Raw genomic sequence first — 22,994 nt, 5'->3', positions numbered from 1 at the left:
GGCTGGATCCTGGCCGTGCTAAAACCAATATACGGGGCAGCAAATCCTGGACTGGTGTTACCTCCAGAGCGCACCTGCACTCTCATCAAGAGCACAGCTTCTGGAAACCACGCATGTCTTCTAATTTCTTAAAATTCTTTGCTCTTCACGGGCAAATACTACCCTCTTTGGATGCGTCCAAATTGTCCTAACAATTGCCAACGCTTGCACTTCCCTCACGGTTTGTCGGGTTGTACAACACGAGGGATGGTTTATTTTACTTCACCGGAAGCATTCCTTCCTCCCACTAGACAGATGTCCTGACTGTAAAATGCGGGATGTTCTCCCTTTTGAGCACTTGCTCTCCCTGACACCGCTGGTGCTCAGCTCCTGCCCTCAGCGCTGCCACAGCCCTTCAGCCCCCTGAGGGCACCGAGCCCCGCCATCAAACCACTCCTCAGGCGGCAGCCGGGCGGGTTTTTATTACTCGCCTCACGATCCGAACGTCTCCTGAGGATGCTGTCGCTGGCTGTGTAGCCCAGCTATCTGCGGGAGGATGTTAACGTTCAGAGCGCTCCGGTATCTGTCTTACGGCCGTGAGCTGTTCGGGAAATTATCGCTTCGTTTTGCTGAACGAGAAGCGGAGATGTGTTTGTTAACAGCCTGAGTGCGGGGCGAGGGCCGGGCAGCGCTGACCCCTCGGGACAACCCGCCACCAGAACGATCGCACCGCGGCCCCTCCTGCGGGCGGGACCCTTTTAGGGGGGAATTCGCCATCTTAGACGCCTCCACCCCCCCCCCCCCGCCACGTGACGCGCGCGGCCGCCATCTTAGGCTGCCCGCGCGGCGGGCGGTCACGTGCGGCGGCGCTGAGGGGGCGGCGGGGCCGGGCCGGGCTGGGCTGAGCGGCCGCGGGGTGAGCGGCGGAGCCTTCGCCATGGGGCAGTGCGGCATCACCTCCTCCAAAACCGTCCTGGTCTTCCTCAACCTCATCTTCTGGGTGAGTCCGCCGCCGGCTCGCGTAGGGTCGGGGGCTTCGGGGTTCCGGGTCGGGAGCCTGGCGCTGAGGGCGCTGCGGGCCGCGCTCAGCAGCCGGGAGCATTCCCCCCCCCCCCCCCCAACCCTCCCCGGCCCCGCATGGGTTCGGTTTGTATTTAAACTATTTAATGAGCCTTCGCGGGGCTTGGTTTTGAGCCGTGGGCGCAGCCCCTTCCCTCCCAGCCCCCCTCCAAGTCCCAGGGTGGTGGAACTGCCTCAGTAACCTGGCAGGAAAGGTTTAACGGGCATTAGAGGGATCTTGAGGCAGAGACTCTTGTGTAAGTGAACATAGCCGGAGTCGCTTTATTGAGCTTCTCCGGTCTCTGGCAGTTTAATTTCTGTAGGCACTTTAATTTCTGTAGCGCTCTCACGGCCGTCTCGGGTTTGGCCCTCCACTTTAAGGCCGTCCCAGAGACTTAGCGGGAAGTATGGAGCACCGTTTTCTTCCTGTTATTTGTAACGTAAAATTAGGACCTGTATGTGTGTGTGTATATATATACACACAGACATATTCATACATACATGTTTTACGTATTCCACTAGCCACAGTGGCACTGTAGTATTTCTGCATCGCTGAAACCTCCCACAGCTCCAGTCACGCTGACAGTAAGACAAAAGCTTACAAAAGTGGAACAGTGGGTTGCTGTAAACGACCTTTCTCAGGATGGATGTACAGGCTGCAGCTTGGCACGGTGCTCACTGTAATAACTGGCCTGTCAGAACGGCGTAACTCTTGAATAAATGAAATAAAATTAAAGAATATTCTGTAGACTTTTAAGAATTCCTTCTGAGCGTTTTGGTACTGCATTCCTCGTCCTCTAATCCCAGCTCCAGGAACAGAATATCCGTTGTCCCAGCTGTTCAAGGATTTCTTACGGGAGAAAGTCCTAGTGGGCAACAAGATATTTGAACATAAAAGTGTAGCTCTTTACATCTCCATCACTTAATACTGGAAGCTGTATGAAATCTTAAAAGTGTTACAGATGAATGTATTTGTCCGAATGTTTACAGCGGAATGCCTCTCACGGCTGCCTGGAAATGAATCATCGTCAGGGAAAATGCAAATCTCTGCATTCTCACCGGCATTTGTCTGTACAGCTGTTCAGGGGCAGGAGCAGTGACTGTGAGGCGGATTTGGCATTAAGTGGTGCAGATTAGGAGTCCATAATTTTGGCTGAGGTGTGCAGGCTCCGTTCCTTATCTTTGAGGTGAGAAGTAGTGACATCAGCCTCTTGGTGCAGTCGTTTGGTTGGAATCTGCCTTGATGGGTGTGGCTTTTTGTTACACGCATAGTTGCAAATGGCATTTAAAAAGCTCTTTAATAGCTCCTACGTCATACCCGAAGTTTTGACTAGACTCAATCTTTTTGAGTTGCGTTCTTGATGCCACCTTGAAGTCGATTTTTGTTTAGTTGCTGATCTAAATTAAGCTCAGTTGTGAGTAAATGGGCACAAATTCTGTATGCAGTTTCTCCCCCACTCCAAAGGCTTAGTGATAGTCTTTATGATTAATTTATTAGAAAAGTATTGCTCGTTATTTGCTGCATTTAGTAATTTGATTGCATGTTGGAGTTTGCAGTTTTTCAGCTTAAACAGTGGTAGGACCAAAGTTACTTTGTGTAATGCTAAATCTAGTACTTGGCAATTTTTGATGACTTTTCTTTTGAGCCAAACTTGGCTCAATCTAAAATGGACAGATTGTATTTAGATAAGATGTACTTCATGTCAAATTAAAATGTCATCAATCTCATGTTCTGTAAACCACCCCCAGCCTCAGAAGTGAACTTGTGCTGATAGCTTTTTGGCAGATAAGTGACTGGGTTGCTTGTGCTGGAACAGCCTCACAGGTCATCAGCTGCATGTAGAATGAGGCAGACTTTCTAAAAGTGAGAGTTACAAAAATCAGTGGTTTTCCTTTCTTTAGCAAGTTGCAGAAATTTCCTAAAAATAGGAAATCCACGTACTTCGATCAAAAGCAGTACAATTTCATTGTTAAATGGCAAAAGAGAAGGAATTCCAGCTCTTGGTCGAGCTCCTGTCATTTGTTGACTGAGCTGAGTATGTTAACATTTGGTGCCCATTCAGTTGACAGTGTAAATGCTTCTGTGCTGTTACAGAAAATCTCTTGCTTGTCACTCATATGTAGTTTCACTTTTCCTAATTAGCTCATCCAGATTTCCCCTGAGACTTGACAGTAGGCAAATGCTCATAATTGGTCAGGTAACCATGAAATCTCCTTTAAATGCTTTTATAAATGTACTGTGTCTCTGCAAGGTATTTTATCCAAGTCTTATGGTTTACCATCGTCTTCATGGTCGTCTGTAGGAAGAGCAAGTTGTTAATATACAGTTTGCTATCAGAAGTTCTGCAGGAGTAATAACTCACTGATCACAGGGAAAATTATAACTTCCCCATGCCCTCCCCCACCCCAATGGGTCTCCTATTCGTGGGAGGATGTGAATGTTCAGAGAACTTTTGATATTTGCCTTACAATTGTGACCTGTTCAGTAAATTGCCGCTGCTGCTGGTGAAAAAGCAGAGGTGTGTTTGTTACGCTCTGTAGTCGAGGTTCTAACTTCATTTCTTACACATTTCTTTCAAGTTTTCTTGCTGACAGGTCACAAACACTCATTCACCATCTACAACTACTACTTTCAATTCTACAAGTTCGTCTCCTTTTGGAGTCTTGTGCTGTGTGTTAAATTTTCCAGTTGACACTATGTACAAGTCACCTTGTTCATGGTTTTGTGAAAACTTCTTTCATACCTTGTGAAATCCTTAGATTAAGTGTACATGGTAATAATTACTACAAGGTTGTTTGTTTGTTTGTTTTTTTAAAGAACATGAGCTGTGGAAGCTGTCTTCTTGTCGTAGCAGGGCAGGTGCCAGTTTATCCTGTAGAAATCTGGATGGGCCTCGTGCACCTCGACAGGTTTCTGGTGTGGTGCTTTGGACAGTTCAGCTGAGTTGCTTTTGCAGGGGTGTCAAGCATCGAGTGCATCTTCTGGAGGTGCCCATATCGCCTTAAAACTACAGTTCTGTGAGAAAACAGCATCATGACAGTCAGCAAAGAGTAGCAGAATACAGATCTTGCATGGAACTTTATTTGAATTTTGGATAATTTTGTCAGAGTGCTTAAGCTCTGAAGTTCTTTACCAAGAAATGCACTGATAAGAAGCATCAGTTAAAACTTGCCCTTCTTAGAAAGTCCAGAGGAACACAGATCAGATTAAGGTGTTTCTTAGTGCTTTTTTTGCTATGAGTTAATTTTGTAGTAGATACAATAAATAACAGAGGAAAAGCAATCCTTCAGTTGACCTTCATCTTGCTTTAAGGTTGCACAAGATCTGTGTGGTCAGTTATTTTCATTTGGGGGATGCTCAGTGCTGTGCTTTAAGGAAGGGTATTGCATAGGAAGCAATTGTGATGTGAAAGACAAGACAACTTAGAAATAAAGTCATGAAACTTCTAGTTCATATATCTTCATAATCAGCAACACTTTTGATATCCTGGTGAAATTGGTAATTACAATAAAGTGTTTGAGAATAGCACGTTTTTCCAAAAAACTTCTCTTAAATTACAAGTCTGCATGGGTTTGAAAGAGGAAGGAATAAATTTACCTGGAACAAATATTTAAAGACTGCTGTCAAATGTGTTTATTTTGTGCACTCTTTATTTAAGGCTTCGTGGTGTGACTTGCATAATTCAATTGAAAGCACTTTGAAGAAATGAGGTGAAGACAAAAATGCCAAGGAAATGTTTTCAGTGTTGGTTTAGGATATAGTGTAGCAGGATAAAATATTCAGAGTGCCATGTAGGCTTGCTTCAGGAAAGGGACTTTATCTATTTTATATTCCCAGAGAATCTATGTGCTTTGGCAGCCTGCTCTGCCAAAATAGTACCTCATATCCTGTGCTTGCTCTGAGGTTTTTAACTTCACTTCTGTGTCCTCCTGTTGGTGAAGAGGAATGAACTCTGCTTCTGCAGTACTTTCAACTCAGTAGTTGCAGACTGTTTAGTTGTTCTTGCAGTTATTCAACTGACTTGAAATCCTTACTTTTCAGTTGACTAAGGTATGATTAAACATTCTTTGATATGATTGTTAAGAGAGATCTCGAGGCTTCATTTGTGTCCTGCAAGAATTGCTTCTACAATTCTGTTCTCACTTTACAACCTGGGAATTTTTACCACAGCGCAGTAACCAGAGCTTTAGAAATGGTGGAGTGTTATCTTAGAGGGATCTGCATTGTCTCCAAAAGGAGCTGGAGCTATCAATGTGTATGTAGCCTGTTTTGTTCCTGCTGGAAAAGAAGAGAGAAAATGCGGCAATGGGAAAATTCATTGAAATTCAGTAGGAGAAGGGAAAAGTAGAGCTCAGTTTCTCTTACATGTAGCAATAAACCCTGTAATTTCTCTGGTTTACTGAGAGCTTGAGAATAGTTTCTGATCTGGACTTTAAAACTTTAAAACTTTTTGGTGGTCAAAGACTAAAATTGACAGATGAGCCCAAAGGCTACTTGTCAGGGATTACTTGCCTGAAGCCTTTTTTGTCCTGAAGGATAGTCATTTCTGGATGTCACAGTTGAGTAGTTTTTGCTTCTACTGCTATGGTAGTGAAGTGAGTGTATCTGCAGGATTGTGTAATGGTTTGCAATCCTGGGCATTAAAAAAATTAATTTTTTTTAAATTAAATTAATTTTTTTTAAATTAAAAATTAGAATTTAAAAGCCCTCAAGTGTTATGCCCTCTGACTGATTTTCCTTACAGTGTTTGGACATGAATTTTCAGGTAGTAAACAAGGGCCATGTGCTGATTTTTATTAAAAAAATACTTCAGTTTGCTTTCAAATAACACAGCATCATTTATGTTTCTTGACAGGATGAGTTTCACATCTTGGCTTGGGATTTCTCAGGATTTCTGGCATCTGATCTTGAGCTTAAAGGGAGAGCTAAAACCTGTCAAAACCAAGTTGCAAAGCTAAATGTGATATCTGAGCAGTACATGAGATCTGTGGTATCACTTTACCTGGTGAGCTTTGTAGCACAGAGGGATCATCATTGTTCTTGTGCAGGGCAGGGAACCTGGAAACAGTGGAGTCAAGTTCCAACCCCGACCACTGAATGGTGTAAAAGAAAGGCTATATTGTTAACATCTAGTTAAAAAAAAAAAAAAAAAAAAGGTAAAATACCGCCTGCAGGTGCACTGCATCTTGCAGTTAGTGACAGTTAAAGTATTTAACTCCAAATGCAGACGCAGCCTGGCTCAGCCTTTTGCTTTGGCCTACAAAGCCGCTGAATTTGAGGTGTTTGGGCCTGGTGTTACAGAACTGAGCGTGGTTGGTGTAGACAGAGCAGTCTGGCTTTACTTGGGTGTCACGTGGCTTTGTTTTGTAAGCCTTTAAAATAGTTTTAACTGTGTTACGAAGTTGAATGGAATCGGTAATTTCCCCCTCCCAAAGGATTTGGTGGGGCAGTCGTAGCTCAGCGTTCCAGTTACTTTATTATTGAGGAGAACAAACAGAAGAGTGTCAGGAAACTTTTGGGTTCAAAGCTGGATGTGCATCAATTTTAGCAGCAGAGAAAATGTCAAGTACCAGTGTGGATTTGTTAGGGAGGGGGGTGGAGAGGAGAGAGATCCCAGAGGACCTTTGAGGTTCAAAATTTTCAAAGATTTTGAAGGTCAGAAGGCTACAAGGAAAATTTTAAAGAAGGGATGAGGGAAAACTCTCTATCAGACAGTGAGAAGTGTGGGGGGGGAGAAACCACTTGTTAATGTGCTGTTCTAAGAAGCCAGGAACTGGGTGGCAAACCACAATACCAGTGTCCCTGCTTGTGGGTAGGAAATGTTTTATTTTAAAAAAACCCAACATGTCACAAAGGCCATGAGAACAAAGATACGCTGAAGGTAAACACAGGGAAAGGGAAGACTGTCCTGGGATGGGATCCAGGCAGAAAAGCTGACTGTGTGTTAGTGTGGAAGGCTTTTTTCTCACTTTTTCCTTTGGTTCTTTTTATCAAAGGTGATGTAGATGGTCTGTCATAATATGACATGGGTTTAGTCAACAATGTCATGCCTGAAAGAGAAGGAATTAGCAATAACTGGGTTTAGAGTGGTATCTGTGTTACTACTGACATTTGCCAGTCAGCACTGGTAAATTGGCAGAAGTGGGAATTTATAGGTAGGTGTACTAACCAAAAATGTGAAATATTCCTTTTGGCTAATTGACTGTCAGGAGCGTTTTCTCTTAATACACAATGCTTTGCTGCTACCTGCATTTTCTTGTTAAGAGAGTGCATGTTGTTCTTAAAACAGGGAATAAAATGTAGCTTCTAAAGGGACAGATACCATTCTTTGGCCTAGTTAATTGAAAGAGTACCAAAAAATAAATTCATAATCTCTTTGTTGTGGGTTCTGTTGTGGTCCTAAAGTGAAGAAAATTCCATAGCAAGGTGAAGAGTAAAAGTAACACAAAGGGCAAAGCTTTGTAAACCTGCAAAGTGTTTGGACAAGTCTCCATCAGATCTCTTCAGGAACAGCATTAGTAGGGTAGTGTAAGGAAGCATTCATTTGTAAATGAAGCTGCAGTGGCCGTGGCTGATAAATAAATGATCAACAGAACAAGTACTTTGAATATCTTGCTTAGTCATCATCTTAGGTAGCCACAGTTTTGGCTTTCAAACTGCTGCAGGTGTGAGCATCACTGAAAACATGAAACCAGTTCCTGGTGTGTATCTGCAGCTTGGAAAACAAGCCCTGGGACTGTTCCAAGGGGCAGCTCCACTGTGGAGCCTTCAACACCTCAGGGCATGTGAGAGGTGAAAGCTGACTTAGTGACACAGGCAGGAGTTTAAGAGGCTCTATTGTACCAGCCCAAAGATGGGAGGTTTACTCAAAGAACCTCGAATTATATGTATTTTTTTCCTATATGTACATGTATGCTTTCCTCTAATGTATTGAATGATTATTTATCATTGTGTCATTAGATCTTCCAGTTTTTCCCTCCAGTTCTTTGCATAATTGCTCAGCTTTAAATAACTCCTTAGAGGTTCATGCCAAAGCAATAATATCAACCTTTTCCTGAACTGTGAGAGGTCTGTGTTTCTTTAAAACTTGCCTCTGGTGAAAAGGCTGTCAGAATGTTCCAGCCTTCTGTCTTCACTGACTGTACTTTTATATGAGTGTTTTTAAAGGTTAATTCATCATCAAATAGGAGTAGACCACTCCAGGTTCAGAACTGCAAACAACTGTAAAAGGATGTGTGAATGCTGAATAACCAGTCATCTCCCTGGAGCCTGCATGTGACCTGGCACAGAGTCAGGAGCTGCTGCCATCTCTATTCAAAGCTTTGAGCAGATTAAGTTAGAGAATTCCTCCTTCAAACCCTGTTTATCAAAGACTTGTTTGAATTGTGTGCAGTTCATATGGTTGGCTTCCTTTTAATGATAGGAGATACATGATTGTAAACATGGTCGGTTTTTATTCAAATATCTTTGACTTGATCAAGTTTGGGCTTTGCAGATTTACCATTTACTCTTCAGATTAATAAACACTGAGATTTGAATTATTTTATTTTTAAGGTATCCTTGTGCCATTACTTGTGATACAGATTTGAGTTGCCCTAGATAATTCCTTGAGCTATGGATGTTTTAAGTACATGGTACTGTTTTGAGGGGTTTGGTTTTGTTCTGGATTTTTGGGGGATTTTGTTAGGCTGTTTGCTTTATTCTTCAAAAAGCACACATTTAACTTTATTCTCGGTTTGCAGCAGGTAATAAATATTGATTTAACTGGTGCAGCACTGGTGAGTGTAGAGGGCACACTTCATGGGGGTAAAACTGGCTCTTTGTCTTATCTGCTGCCATAGTGTTTGTGCATTATTTACATTAACACAGACCATATGCTGAGTAGTTGAAAACCGAGCTGTGGAGAGAAAAAAGGACCTCAGGCTGGTCTGGTCCTGTGGACCAAACACCTTTGAGCAGGTAGCACAGAGAGTGGACTCATCTCCTGTCTCAGTTTCACCCAAAGGGAGTCCTGTTACTCCTAAGGCTGTTCAGTGATGCAGAGCAGAAGGTAACAAGTAAAGATCATCAGATGAGCAAAAAGATTGTTTCAAAAGCACTTTTCTTATCCCAGCTATAGCTCTGCTTTAGAGACCTCCCCACTTCCTGGTTTAGAGCAGGCTGGGAAAAACACCATCCCGTGGCTGTGATGTGAAAGGAGAAGGAAAGGCACCTGAAACTTGTTTACCTGTAAACTGGCTGGGTGGTTGTGCTGTTTTCATTGTTCTATGAAAATCTAATTATTGTACCTGTTCAGAAACAGTGTAAACTGTGATACATGGGGAAGGAGTTTTGCTCTTCATAGCTCTTAAACCTTGTGCAAGCTCCAGCAGGCACCTTTGCTCTCAAGACTTCCTGCCCCTGCAGATGATTTGTTGGAGAAGCAGCAGTAATTTTTAAGGACATGGTCACTTGATCAAATAGAAGCAGGAACACCAGTTGCTCGACATTGCTCAGGAGCCCAGTGCTGTCAGGGATGAGTAGTCCTCAGATTGCCGTGTGTGGCAGGGGTTTAATGAAGTCTTCAAACCCTATCCCAAGCTGCTTTTAATCTGAGCAGTGTAAAGACTGGAAAAGCAAAGTTTTTGAATATGCATATGCTTCTTGAAGTAGGGGAGGAAAGCTAACACCTGTAGACTTCTTTTTTTAAAGTTAATTTTTTTTTCAAACACATTCTTCAAATCTATGTGCTCATGCAGTTTATGAACCAGATTTTTCTTAGAAAAGGAGGAAGCCACTTAAGTTACGCACAAGAGGAGGACAAAGGAGTTCACAAATGGTTCTGATTTCACCTTTGTGGTATATCTTCTGTGCCTGATGCCAGCCACAGCTGTGGTTTTTCATCTGCCACCTTGCCATGCACCATATTTCTAACAAGCATTTTAGTTCTTAGAAATAGGAGATGACATCACTCTCCTGCCATTCACACGCCTCATTGCCAGGCAACAGTTAATGTAATTCCATTGTTCGGTGACACCACTTTGAAGCTTTGCTTTGTGCACACAAAGTGTGTGTCTGCATTTTGCCATGTTGTACCTAACGTGGCAGGATTTGTACAGCTGGATTAGCATTTCAGCATCTTCTGTGCAAAGGGGTGATTTTGTAACAGCTTGTTCACTCCTGGCTGGAGATGATGTCTTGCTGTTGGTCTTTGTTGCTGAATTTTCAGTTTCGCTCCCCTTGTATCTGCACAGCACCTTCTCCTGGATGAACCTGAGCCTCCTGGCTGCTGATCTTAGAGATTCCTGCAGAGTACACAATTACCTTGGCAGGAAGAGAGGCAGAGAGGTGAAATGGATTGCTCCAAATGGTGCAAAACTGATGATACTGTTGAGCTGGCTCTTAATATCTCTTTCTTTCACATGGTGTTTCTGTAACAAAGTGCTGCAGGGATTATTCCATACCTAAAGCAATACTGTGGTAGTGGTTATGCAGCTTTGTTTTCCAGGAAGGAGTTGCTGTACATTTGCTCGTGGTGGCAAACAGTACTGAGGTAGCAGGTACCAGATCTGGTTCTGGGCCACACTGAACAGAATTTCCCAGCGAGGATTGAGAAGACTTTGGACAAAGCCTTGACCAACCTGGTCTGAATTCATCATTGACCCTGCTGTGAGCAGGAAATTGGACTAAGTGATCTCCTGAGGTCCCTCCTGGACTGAATTCTTAATTCATTCTTTGATTCTACACTAACAGGATCCAGCCTTGTGGTATTACAGCTACTGAACAAGCTGTGGGTGTGTCTGTCTGCCCTCCTCTACCTGTAGGGCTGGGGGAGTTACCAGGCCATTGAGTGGAAAAGGTCTGGAGGGGCTTGCGGTGTCTTCCCTCAGATCAGAGCTCAAGAGTGTAACACTCAGCTGAGTGAACTCTTGTGTCCAGGTACAGATTGGATTGTAATGGGGACACTGTCCTTTACAGAAAAGTGACATTCCCCTGATCAGAGCTCAGTCCTTGCATCTTCTGAGTGGATTGTTTTAGCTTAGACTTGTACTGGGACACTAGAAAAGCATGTCATGAAATAGTTAAATTATTGTCCATCATTGCAGATCAAGGTTTCATTCTGCAGCAAGTGTGAAGACAGTTAGGAAAGACATTTGTAAAGCACAAATTGATAAGGCCCTTTTATTTCGAAATAAATGTGTGTTTGTTTGCTCCTCAGGCAACAGTTGTCTGTCCTTCACTAGGTTGGCTCAGTTTGAAGTTAATGAAGGTATTGATGTGTTGGGATCCTTCTAACTGTAGATGCAAGAGTTTTGTCTCATCTTTTAAATCTCTGTAGTTGCAGACCCATCCCACAGGATGTGCAGTAACTTTAAATTGATTTTTTTGTTAATTAAGAACCGTTTGTACAACAGTCCTCCTGAGAACATCTGTTTTACAAGCTTGTGGTACATGTTTCTAGGTATTTGGTTCTGTCTTAATAATTGATGTTTTATATTTATTCCTGCCTGCTTTGTTGATTAGAATCAGATTTCCCAGTGCTGTGAACACTTCAGAAATGCTGTTTCTAGCAGTTCATCTTTCCCTGGCAGAGGTTAAAGTTTGCAGTGTTCTGTTCTAACCAGTAGACCATGGATAGCAATGGCCAGGATTTCAGACAAGACCCCTTCGTGTTGTTTGACAGAACAGTTGTTCCGTTGCTGCAGGAAGGGTTTGGTGTGAACTGAGGTGTTGCTGTGCGTGTTGCAGGCAGCAGCAGGCATCCTGTGCTACGTGGGAGCCTACGTGTTCATCACGTACGATGACTACGACCATTTCTTTGAGGATGTGTACACGCTGATCCCAGCAGTCATCATCATCGCTGTGGGGACGCTGCTGTTCATTATTGGACTGATTGGGTGCTGCGCCACCATCAGAGAAAGTCGCTGCGGGCTTGCTACGGTGAGTTGCAGAGTTGTTATGGAGTGTTCACCTGATGTATATTTGGTTACCTTCCCTTCCTAACAAACTTCTAAAATATTATTTAAAGTTTTTTCCTAATCCTGTTTTATGGCCTTAAGTGTTTTCCCCGTATATTTTGTTGGGAACATCTTGTTTCAACTCTCTGTTCTGAATAAAGGTGTTAAGTTAGGCAGTTCTAGCAGCAGAAGGCTTCTCAGCTTTACCTTTTTTAGAACTGTGGTAATGTCATTAAAAAATGTAAAACCATATGACTAAGTCATAACAGTTTTTAAATATCACTTTTATCTGTGGTAGCTAAAAAGCTGACATAGGGGAGAGAGAGAGAGAGAAGGATGATCCAGGAACCTTCTTGTTTAAAGTGTCTTGCATCGAGGTTAACTGAGGGGTGTCACAGAGCCCAATTGTTTCCTTTATGGCTTCATTTGGACACTTTCTTTGCAGTGTTTAATGGAGTGTGTTCCCAAGCATTCTAACTGTCATGTCAGCTTGGAAACTAGGTAGGAAAGAAGATGGGCCAGTGTTTAAACTGTCCCCACAGAGTTTTTGGGCAGTTCCTTTGTTGGCTACTCCATAGACTTCTTTACACTTTATTTTACACGTGCTCTTAAATAGAGCAAGACAAGTGGATAGCTTGCTGTCTGTGCCAGTTGTTAAAGAAGAAACATTCCCTTAGTCCATCTACCACTCTTAGTAACAGCCTGGGTAGCTCCTTTGTGCATTCCTGTTTATTTAATAAAGAAAATTGAAGGAAACACTTGATTAAAGCACTCCAATGTGGTATTTTCAGTACTAATGACAGCACTTGCCCAACTGGGCAGCTCCTTATAAGTTGAAGTTATGAACACTAAAGCTTCTTGAACAAATTCTGATCTCATTCGGTCAACCTAAGTGCCCGCTTTAAATTATCTGTTTAATCAAAACCTTAGCTGAAAAATTACTTTAAATAGAGAAATCTCAATGGAGACTTCGGAAAGTAAATGAATAAAACTATTTGCACAAACACTCTTGATTGTATTTTACAGTTTGTGATCATCTTGCTCTTGGTTTTCATCACTGAAGTGGTGGTGGTGGTTCTTGGATACATTTACAGAGCAAAGGTAATAACTTCTCCGTTTCAGTAAATGTTTTGTTGTAACATGTGACCAAAATACAAAGTGCAGTCTTTACAGTGTTTGATTCTGTAGAACTGTTAATGGATATTTGTTAGGGGAATAAAACCAAACCTCTAAGTGGGTGAAGTTGTGATATCAATATCTTTAAATTTGTGGGCAAAAAGTAGCTGGAAGAAATCATTAATAGTTAAGGGGAGTAATTGGTACCTTTACATTTTCCAGATGGTCTTCTAATTTATTTATGCTTTCACCTTGTGAATGATTGGGGCTACACAATATTTGAACATAGAGCATATTGTTTTAATATGGAACAACTTAATGTTCTCATGTCTTTTGGTGTGCAAACTAACACTGCATAATAATGGAATCCATGGAATGTGTTAATGTGTGCTTTCTAGCTTTAGACAGGTTGTGGACAGGAGTTATAGCTAAAGAAATTATGACTTCTCTCTCACTGTTTGTTTACTGGAATTAACAAACAGCACCAGAAAAATAAAATTAAATGTTTCTACCAGCATAATATATGGCAGAAATATAGTATGTGGTATTAGAGATAGCACAGTATAGCTTGAAGAAGTTTCTGAATTGCACAGTTTACTGGCTTTTGATGTATTTTGCAAAAAAAATTCCCCCAGAAAGCATTTTAGCTGTGACAGAGAGTGTGTGAGCAGTGTAGGACACTCAGTGCTGTCTTAACAGCAAGCTGAACTACGGCACCCTTCACCTTTCTTTGGCCTTTCATGGCCATGTAAACAGCACAGTCTTCATTGTTCAGCATTCTTGTTTTCTCCTGCTATCCCAGGAGAAATGGTGAGACAGAAATTAAGGAAAATTGGGTTGTTTTGCTTGGCTGACAAGGGAGGCTACCTTGAGTGAGCAGCCAAGTCGACCTTGAAGTGCAAACTGTAAATATGCTGCAGAACAGGAGAAATTGCTTCAACAGGAAGTGCTCTGTGGGCGATGCTTAAATTCGGAATATTTTTTTCTCATGGTCTTCACTTGATTTCTGTTATCTTGGCAGTGAACTGAGATGCAGGTAATCTTCTCTTGGGTGGCAGCATGATCTTGTGTTAAGCTGTTTGGGGGAGTCAGTATTTAAAAACTGCATCTGTAACCTTTTGCAAGGACAGCCAGGTTTTGTTAGTAAGAATGGCAGTAGTATCCTGCAGTACTTAGCATCTTAAACTATTGTTTCACGTGCAACAGGAGTGCCAGAAATAAATTGATTACCAGTGAACTGGCAGGGGAAATTTTTTGCCAGGATAAATAAAGCAGCTCTGTGCTTTGCTAATTTTGTTCTCTTGTTTCTGACATAGAGTGTGTACATCTGTGGGAGTTTTGGTTTGGGTTTTCTAAAGGTACCTGAATCATGTCAGAAACACGTTGTGTTAATTCTACAGACTTCCAGAGGAAAGGCAAGATGGAAGTCCCAGCAGTTGGTCATGAAAACTGTGGAGCAGAATGTCTCAAAGTGGCATTGTGCCCCTTTAAAGTTGAGATACAATTACTGATCTTGCAGTCACCTAATTTTCTGGAGTTCCTCTGTAACTCTGTGTGTGCTGCTCCAGTTCAGGCTCTGACTCTCCGAGTGAAGCATTCCCAGGTCATGCTGAGCTGTTCTGGCCTGCTGCAGTCTCTTAGATTGCTGCTGACCTGCAAAACGAAGGGTTTTTGTAAGAGGCATCAAGGATTAAACAGCCTGTCCCTCTTGAGGACCTGCTGGCTTTTTTAACTCTGGGTGGATTGATTGGCTCTCTTCATTTTTCATACAACCTGCCTGTTATCTGGAGCTCGTCATGATTTCTGTTTGCCTTGTATGGAATTTGCATGGATTTCAGGCGTAATGTTGCTGTAATTGAGCCATAAGCCAAATGATACACAAGCAAGCACTAAAATAAATGATTTAAAAACCTATATGACAAATTAAATCGCTGTTTTGTTATGAGTCAGAGTTGTAAATCACATTAGTTAAATCGCCAAGCAGTTGATTTCAAGCTGGTCTGAAACAAGTTGCCTGTGCAGGCTAAATGGACTTTTATGCATACCTGTCTTGATACAGATTTCCTTGTTAAGATAGGCAGCATTCTTGAGGAGGGGGTGGTGGTGGAATGCACTTGGTGCTATTGCTGCAGAAAATTCTTCCATTAAGGCATTTAAGCGTGTGTTGACGAGACCTTCCTATTACATCCTGCAAATCTGAAGGATGTGCAGGCTTAATGCTCAGTCTTAAAATTACATTCCTTGCACACAATTTCCGTTGAACGTGGTAGCAAAAAATCGATTCAGAGCTAATCTTAATATTGCACAAATGTTTGTCTACACTAAAATTTCTATGCACTTAAGTCATAGTTTACAGTGAGCATGTAACTTGGAAGGTTCTAGTAAGTGCTTTTTTTTTTCCAAACTATAAGAAGCCTTTTTTAGGGACAAGAGATGGTTCTTGGGTGGCATCCATTTCCACATGTACTTGACAGCATCCTCAGCAGTTTGACTCATCTGCAGTAGCTTTTAAGAGCTATTCCTGTAACTGTTGCTGTGTGCAAGGTACTGCCTCTGGTGTTCCTCTGGAATTGTGGGGACACTGGGATGAACAGAGAGCTTGGTCCCTGTAGGGTCAGCCAAAAGGCATCATCTTTGAGAATTTACCTGGACTGTTATGTTTGAAGGTAAACAATCTTTTGCAGTGGGGAGAGCAGGTGGTATGACTTACAGCCTGGTGATCCCAATATCCTTGTTGGTCCTGAGGGGAATGTGTTAGCCTGGATGGTTATACTGGTTTTGGTTTGGAACTTTGAAGGAGGAGTAGAAAGATGAGTGCGTGGTCTTAGGAGAGCCCTTACCTTCATGGCTCGTCTGCCTCAGTGTCATAGGCAAAACATGTTCCTTTCTGAGACACTGCAAAGCTTAAAATGTAGGGAAGGTTCCTGCTTGGATTTTATTTCTCCCTTAGCTGCAAGGCAGGAACATCTTTGCAAAAGTCAAGTTGGGATTTTAGGGAGCTGTAGCACCACAGGATGCTGATTTCAGGTGATGGGGAGGTACCTTGGTCTCCTGAAGTGCTGTAGTGGGAAGTGAAATAGTTTTACACAACCTGTACTGCTGCTGGTGGTGAGCTAATGCAGATGCTTTCCTGCACTTCCCAGGTGGAGGATGAAGTTGATCACAGCATTCGGAAAGTATACAATGGATACAATGGGACAAATCCTGATGCAGCCAGTCGTGCCATTGACTATGTACAGAGGCAGGTGAGGTGACAGGACCTGTGAGAATTTTTCAGTCCTTTCTGTCCTTAAAATACAGCTGCTGTGTTGCTCTGCTACTTGTGTACGTGGTCTTCCTCCATTCTGACAAATCTAGGAAATAGCTGAATGGAAAATAAAGAGCTTAACTTGGTTAAAATTAATATAATTATTGCATTGTTGATGAGACATATTTTTGTGTAATTAGCTATCTGTCTGTGTTTGGATTCAAATACTTAGTACTTAAGTATTTTTCTACAGTGGAACATAATCTTAATATCCCTGTCCTCTTGGTATTGCCGTTGGAGCTGCTGTCACATTGTCTCTCTACCTGTCTGATTTTCCAGCTGCGCTGCTGTGGGATCCATAACTACTCAGACTGGGAGAATACTGTCTGGTTCAAACAAACTAAAAATAACAGTGTGCCACTCAGCTGCTGCAAAGCAGCCCTCAGCAATTGCACTGGCAGCTTGACCCACCCAATGGACCTTTATTCGGAGGTGAGGCAGCCAAAGCATGAACCTGCACAGCCACCTGCATTTTCTTTTTGGGAACATCAAATCTTGGGGGTGTATTTGTTTTAACAGAAAGTAGATGTGGTTTTTCCTTTTTTTTTTTTTTTAATTTGTTTGTGTTAATTTTTTTTTTTTTTTTAGTGTTGGGATTATCTTTTTGCACTGTTTGATGCTTTTGGGGTTTTTTTGGTGTGTGTCTAAATATGACTGAGAGACTGATAAATAAGAAGCCTGCTTGTTTCAGGGGTGTGAGGCTCTGGTTGTAAAGAAGCTTCAGGAGATCATGATGTATGTCATCTGGGCAGCACTAGCATTTGCTGCCATTCAGGTAAGAGGATGTGCCTTATTCGGTAACTTCTTTCAAATTAAATTCTGGACTGCTCTACAGGTAATTACACTTGAACACAGAACTTCCCAGCCTATGCATGGTCTCAAAACTGCTGCTACTTGCGTGTGTATTCTGTTAAAAGTTGGAGGGAGGAACAGTCAGTGTTACATACAGTGACCTACTGTAATGTAAATGGCAAATAATTTCTTGGAAACTAATTATCTAGGCATTTAAGTATCACAAATGTCCTCTGATGGCATTTAGCACTGGAAGAATTTGCATAGTATTTGGTTTTCAACTTTTAAACAAAGTAGCTCACACTTCATGCCATTTTAGAGGTACATCAGCTTAACTGTTCCTCATGGCATACAAATTCAGGACCACCCAGGATTTGGTAGTGTACTCTTTTCTTGGGCAACTCTGCACTGTGTCTTGAAGATTTCTTGGTTTCTGGACCTAAGCAAAGGGGTTCTAAACTGAAGATCTTTATTACAGTTAACCTGGTAATAAAAAAGTTAACTGAGGAAATAGATTCGTATATATATTAGTATTTATTAAATTTAAAAGAAAACTAATTAGGGCTGTCTACTAAACGCATTTGTAAAGCTGGAATTTTAAATGCTCATCTGTTTGACAGACTTAGTACACGAATGACATTTATTTTCAGACTGTGCCAATGTTTTGGTCTCTGAGCAATGTCGTACATACCCTGAATCCCAGGAGACTGAAAGCTAATTTCAGAGCTGCTTTTGCACCCCTTACAGTATTTGAATTTAAACAACATTGTACCTGTTGAGTCTGAAAGTTCAGGTGCTTCTGTTTTCAAAAGCTTTTGAGCTGGACTTTGAAGGTAAACAATCTTTTACAAACAGTCTTGTGAAAATGTGGCTACATTTCAGTGCTCTGAGGATATACTCCCAGGTAACACTGTACACAGAGGTGTTGAACTGTTCAGACCCACATTACCTCACCTCTGAAACTTCAGCTTTGGTGAGATCTGTGCTCAGACTCCTGAAGGGACAGTATGTTTTTTTAATTGCCCTTCTTCAAACTTTAAAGCAGTATTTGGTCTGCTTGAACACTGAAATATATTTATCACAACCATGGCTACTGTGACAGATTTTTTTATGTAGGAAAAAAAATGCTTGTTATGATGCTGAGTGAGCTGCACCCCAAGAGAGGAGGCATTCTTTCTAATTCTGGAGTTTGCAGGTTGATAAACAGGTGTGCCCCAAAATGCAGCAGGTTTTATAATCCTCTCTGGGATTGAGCCAGAATTTCTGACACACCTGCAATGGCAGTGTGGCCACTTGCATCCTGTTCATACTGTTCCATTATTAATTTCCTGAAACTTGACACAAAAGTTCTGACATCCTTGTCTTTGTAATACAGAACTTAAATATGTCCTTAGCCTGATTCTCAGCAAAATGGTCTGTGGGCTAAATGCAGGAATGGCAACTTCAGCACATGTCCTGTGAACTTAAAGCAATAATTACATTTTTCTTACCTCTTGGTGTATTTTACCACCTGTCCTGTACTTGTTGCACAGTCCCCACATTTCATGTTATGCAGTAAGGCTGCCCAAAGTTCTCCATGTCTCTCAGCCTGCAGTCAAAAGACTGAGAAGAGTATTTTTGCAAGGCTTGGAATTTGCATAAAACTTAAATCTTTTTCAGCACAGAATTAATTTTTGGTATGTTCATGTTCCTGTAACCATGGGGATCCTCCAGTGTGCAACAATTCCCTGCTCCCACAGAACTATTAATAAATAGGAGGCAAATTGAAGGGAGCAAAGATACAGCTGTTGTAATAGGTGATCATTTACAAATGGCACATGTACATGCAGCCAGTGAACTTTTTTGTACCAAATTGTTTTGAGGAAAGATTGGGCATACTGCTAGCAGGCAAATCCAAAAAATATTAATAAAAAAACAAAGTAAACAAACCTTCTGAATGTGAGAGATGTCTAAACTTTGAGAAAGGTTGTCAAAGAGGAGGATGCATGGATCTTCCTTCAACATGGACTTCTAAAATATTTTTGTTCACAATATTAAATTCATATTAACTATATTAAAATTGTTCACAATATTAAACAGCAACCAAGGAGAAACCAAATCAAATGCCTTCAAAAGGGGGTTTAGAGGCACTAACATATTTTTTAATGACATAATAAATAATTTCTGTAGAGGAAGGTGAAATAAGGGAGTTACTTCTGTGTTTACAGTGAATTCTAGGAATATGCTCAGAGGCCTAAAGGATAGAAATTGTTTAAATAGTAACTCAGAAGTTAATTGAATGAGGTTTTATTATATACCTGATTGTTAGAGATTCTGCACAACTATATAAATTGAATGTCTTGGGTGGGTCACTGAACAGGGTTATCTACGTGCAAATAACTGTAAATGTGATGGAACTGCTTTTATTCATTCAGTGTCCAAGGCCAGAATGAATTCTAGCAAGAGACTAAAGGGGGTGTTTCTCTGAGCACACCCTTTCATTTTAGCCTTGTTTTGAACAGCAAAAAGATGAAGGTTTTGTGCTTGCAGGCCATGAGCCTTCTTGAGAGTTCTGTAGCCATTGACAACTACAATAAACCTTCCATTTAACAAGTCTAACTTCAGTGGGTTTTCATGGTGGATATTCCCTCCTCCTTTAGAAGGGCTGTCCATGAAGAGTTACTCTCATGTAACTGTTGTTTTCTCTGACACAAATATAACAACCTGAGCACCCCGATCTAGTTGATGTCCCTGCTCATTGCAGGAGGCTTTGATTAGATGGCCTTTAAAGGTCTGTCCCAACCAAACCATTCCAAGGTTCTCTGATATTTAGGAGTTCCTGTGTGAAGAGAAACCACCTGAGTGAAGGAAGGTGCTGTTTTAACAAGCTGCAGTGCCATGCTCTAGCTCACTCTCCATATGCTCTTGTAAACCTGAGCTGGTTTCTGCTGCAGATCCCAAGCAGATAATGCACTCCAGACAGAGTGTTGATCTTTACAGCTTGTTCCTTTTCAGGAAATGAAAAGCTTACACTGGAATTTCGTCATGCCCCTTTCTGATCACTGCTTATTTAGATGGAGGATGTTTAAAACGTTGTCTCCAGCCTTTCAGCAGACTCAAGTACTATGCTGTGTGTGCCATCACTTAGTTTTAAAACTTGTTACACATGTGATGCTTTTGCATCAGCCTGTATTAAAAAAGTGAGTAATTCTTTTTGTCCCAGTTCTATTTTCACTGGGCTTTTGTTGTATTAGTGTGGAAGATTAACACTCGATTATCTGCCCACCCAGTTCATTCTAGTTTGCTTTCTGTCCAAGGGGTTTTTTGAGGTGTATTTCTAGAGTGGTTTCATTTTTTTTGAAGAAACCATCACCTCCTGGGTGATGCTGTGTGATCCAAGGCTGTGACAGGAGCCTCTTGAAATATTTGCATCTGTGAATAAACTTAATAAACTTCTATGCATGTGACCAAATTAATACAAACTCTTCCTTTACTAGAAGCTATTGCTAGTTACTGTAGGCACAGAACACAACACTACACCTGGTATTTTTTTAGTAGCTACAGTCTTACTCTACTTTCAATGAACATGCACCGTCTCTAAAATATCCTATATTTTATGATATTATGATATCATATATATCCCTGATTATTCTTGTGGTTTGTCTTGTAAGAGGTAATCATACCCTGAGTTCCTGACAGACATGCCAGCACAGTTGTGGTACTGTGAATTTTAATGTGTCTAAAAGTGAATTACACTGGATTTTAAGCTTTCTTCACGTTAACAGAGATTGAGCATTTGAAAGAGGTTTCATAAACCTCTGTAAAGCTTTGCTCTTTCTCATCGTCGCATTTGGAGGCTGATACATCTGAATTTCACTTGCATTTTTCATTCCAGATACAGTATCTCAAAATCTGTAGCTTTCCTAAAACTCAGGATTTCTTCCATTTGAATTATTGAGGCAGAACACAAGTGGCTGAGCACAGAAGTTCTCTTAAAGGTGTCCAGGATAATCCTGGAATAAAATGAGGCTGGAGTTTGTGGCCCTTGCTTTTTTTGCAGAAGGAACCAAAAACGCTTTGTTGCCGTTTGCCTGTGGACAGTGACAGTTCAGAGATCGTGCTGGCAATGTCTGTGGGGTTGTGTCTTGCAGTCCTGTTGTTGTTCTCAAGCCTGTTCTGTTTTTTTCTCCGTAGCTTCTGGGCATGTTGTGTGCCTGTGTAGTTCTATGTAGGAGGAGTCGGGATCCTGCCTACGAGCTTCTCATCACTGGTGGAACCTATGCCTAGAAGAGAACTCAAAGGTGCAGTTCAATCTGACCCCACTTCTGTGGAAGGTGGATGGGCCAGGTGTTCTTCCATAGCTTTTCTTGCCCTCAGCTTAGTCCAAGCACACCTTTCAGAGACGAGGGCAGCGATTCCGTGCACTGGTGACGGGCAAAACAACTCAGCTTTACACAGACCCCTCCAGTTACCTGTGACTTTCACTGTTTTAGCCAGCTGTTCATGTATCTCAGTGTTTTAGTATACTAGGAAACTTTCTAATTTCAGAACCATTCGCGAGTTAAGTGTCATTTGGTTGATAGGAAAGTCCAAGGATGTGTGCCTACTTTGGTGGATTTACCTCGAAGCATTAACTGGCTGAGTCTTGCATATTGAGAGAAATGTCTTAAACCTTCACTACATGGAACTTTTCTTGGCCAAAGTTGTACAAAGGAAGCCAGCTGTATTTAATTTGAGAAGAAAAAAAAAAATATTTTAATCTTGCCCCTCACCAGTGTCACTTTTAGGGAAAAAAAAAAAAAATTAAAAAGGAAAACTCTAAAGTGAAGTCCAGTACACTTCATATATAAAGAAATTGCAAAAATAAAGGACTAACCGATTTTAGGATTATGTTACTGCAGTTCTGACCTTCAGAGATCCAGTCTTTCAAACATTAGTAGTTTAAAATACAAGCTGGCTTTTCAGGAGTATAATGTATGCACTACTGTTCTATAATGAAATATTTCATTTTTCTATGAAGAGCGGTTTTATGTGTTGAGTGAACCTGTTAGACTGTAGACCTTACATTGGTTTGGAAACGATGTAGCCATGTAGAGTAGAGAAGTAGTATGTGAAAGTGATCTCAACTGTAAATAGTAAACCTGATTAAATAAATCTCTGTATATCCTCCCTATACACGTCTTGTGTTCTTTTTAAGATCCCGGTGTATTTGGTCAGATGAAGTCCTGGTGTGCCAAACACACAAGCTTTAGTGTGAAAACACCAGTTTTAAGTGGCTTCACTTCATAGATCTGTATTTACGGTTTGGTGGAAGTTTGATTGAATCGTATTTGTTCATTTTATTTGAAACAACACTGGAGAAACACGGCACAACAAACTTGGTTGAGCTTGATGGAACATTAACATCTTGTGCATACAATTAAGGAAGAATCTGTTGCCTCTCAACAGCAGGTAATGAATAGCCTTTACTATAACTGCTGTATGTTAATTATGTTTTAATGTGTCTTACATTATTCACATGCTTAGTCACTGCTCTATTTTCTGTGGCTGCAGAAGCCAGGAATGTTGAGAATTTCCATATGTATCTTTCATGCAAAGCAAACATGCTCAGCTAAACTGACATCAACATAATACTCTCAAACACCTAAAGAACATCTCTCAGGAGAAGATGATTCTAATATGCACAGTCTGTTTTTTTAGGCCAGTATATCTTGTGGGGGACTTCAGTTCCTCCGAACTGTTACACTGCTGTAGAAGTGTACTTGTGGAATTCTAGCCTAACTTCTTAGAGGTGGGTTCCAAAGGATGTGCCCTTGGAGTTTGG

The 22,994-nt window shown here is 41.4% G+C and overlaps 1 protein-coding gene across 1 annotated transcript; it reads left to right on the top strand.

The window, feature by feature from the left end:
* The first annotated feature begins 834 nt into the window (after positions 1 to 834).
* Positions 835 to 22,345, top strand: TSPAN3 (tetraspanin 3). Its single transcript, XM_027897963.1, has 7 exons — positions 835 to 979; positions 11,768 to 11,959; positions 13,003 to 13,077; positions 16,236 to 16,337; positions 16,679 to 16,831; positions 17,091 to 17,174; positions 21,365 to 22,345. The coding sequence occupies exons 1-7, from the start codon at positions 917 to 919 to the stop codon at positions 21,455 to 21,457; spliced, it is 762 nt and encodes a 253-aa protein (XP_027753764.1). The 5' UTR covers positions 835 to 916; the 3' UTR covers positions 21,458 to 22,345.
* Positions 22,346 to 22,994: the final 649 nt, after the last annotated feature.

This window comes from Empidonax traillii, unplaced genomic scaffold, assembly GCF_003031625.1.
Source record: "Empidonax traillii isolate 1590-97213 ecotype Southwest subspecies unplaced genomic scaffold, ASM303162v1 scaffold571:size529327, whole genome shotgun sequence".
In the NCBI taxonomy this organism is placed as follows: domain Eukaryota; kingdom Metazoa; phylum Chordata; class Aves; order Passeriformes; family Tyrannidae; genus Empidonax; species Empidonax traillii.
The sequence above is the reverse complement of the archived record's forward strand: the minus strand, read 5'-3'. Positions and strand labels throughout refer to the sequence as shown.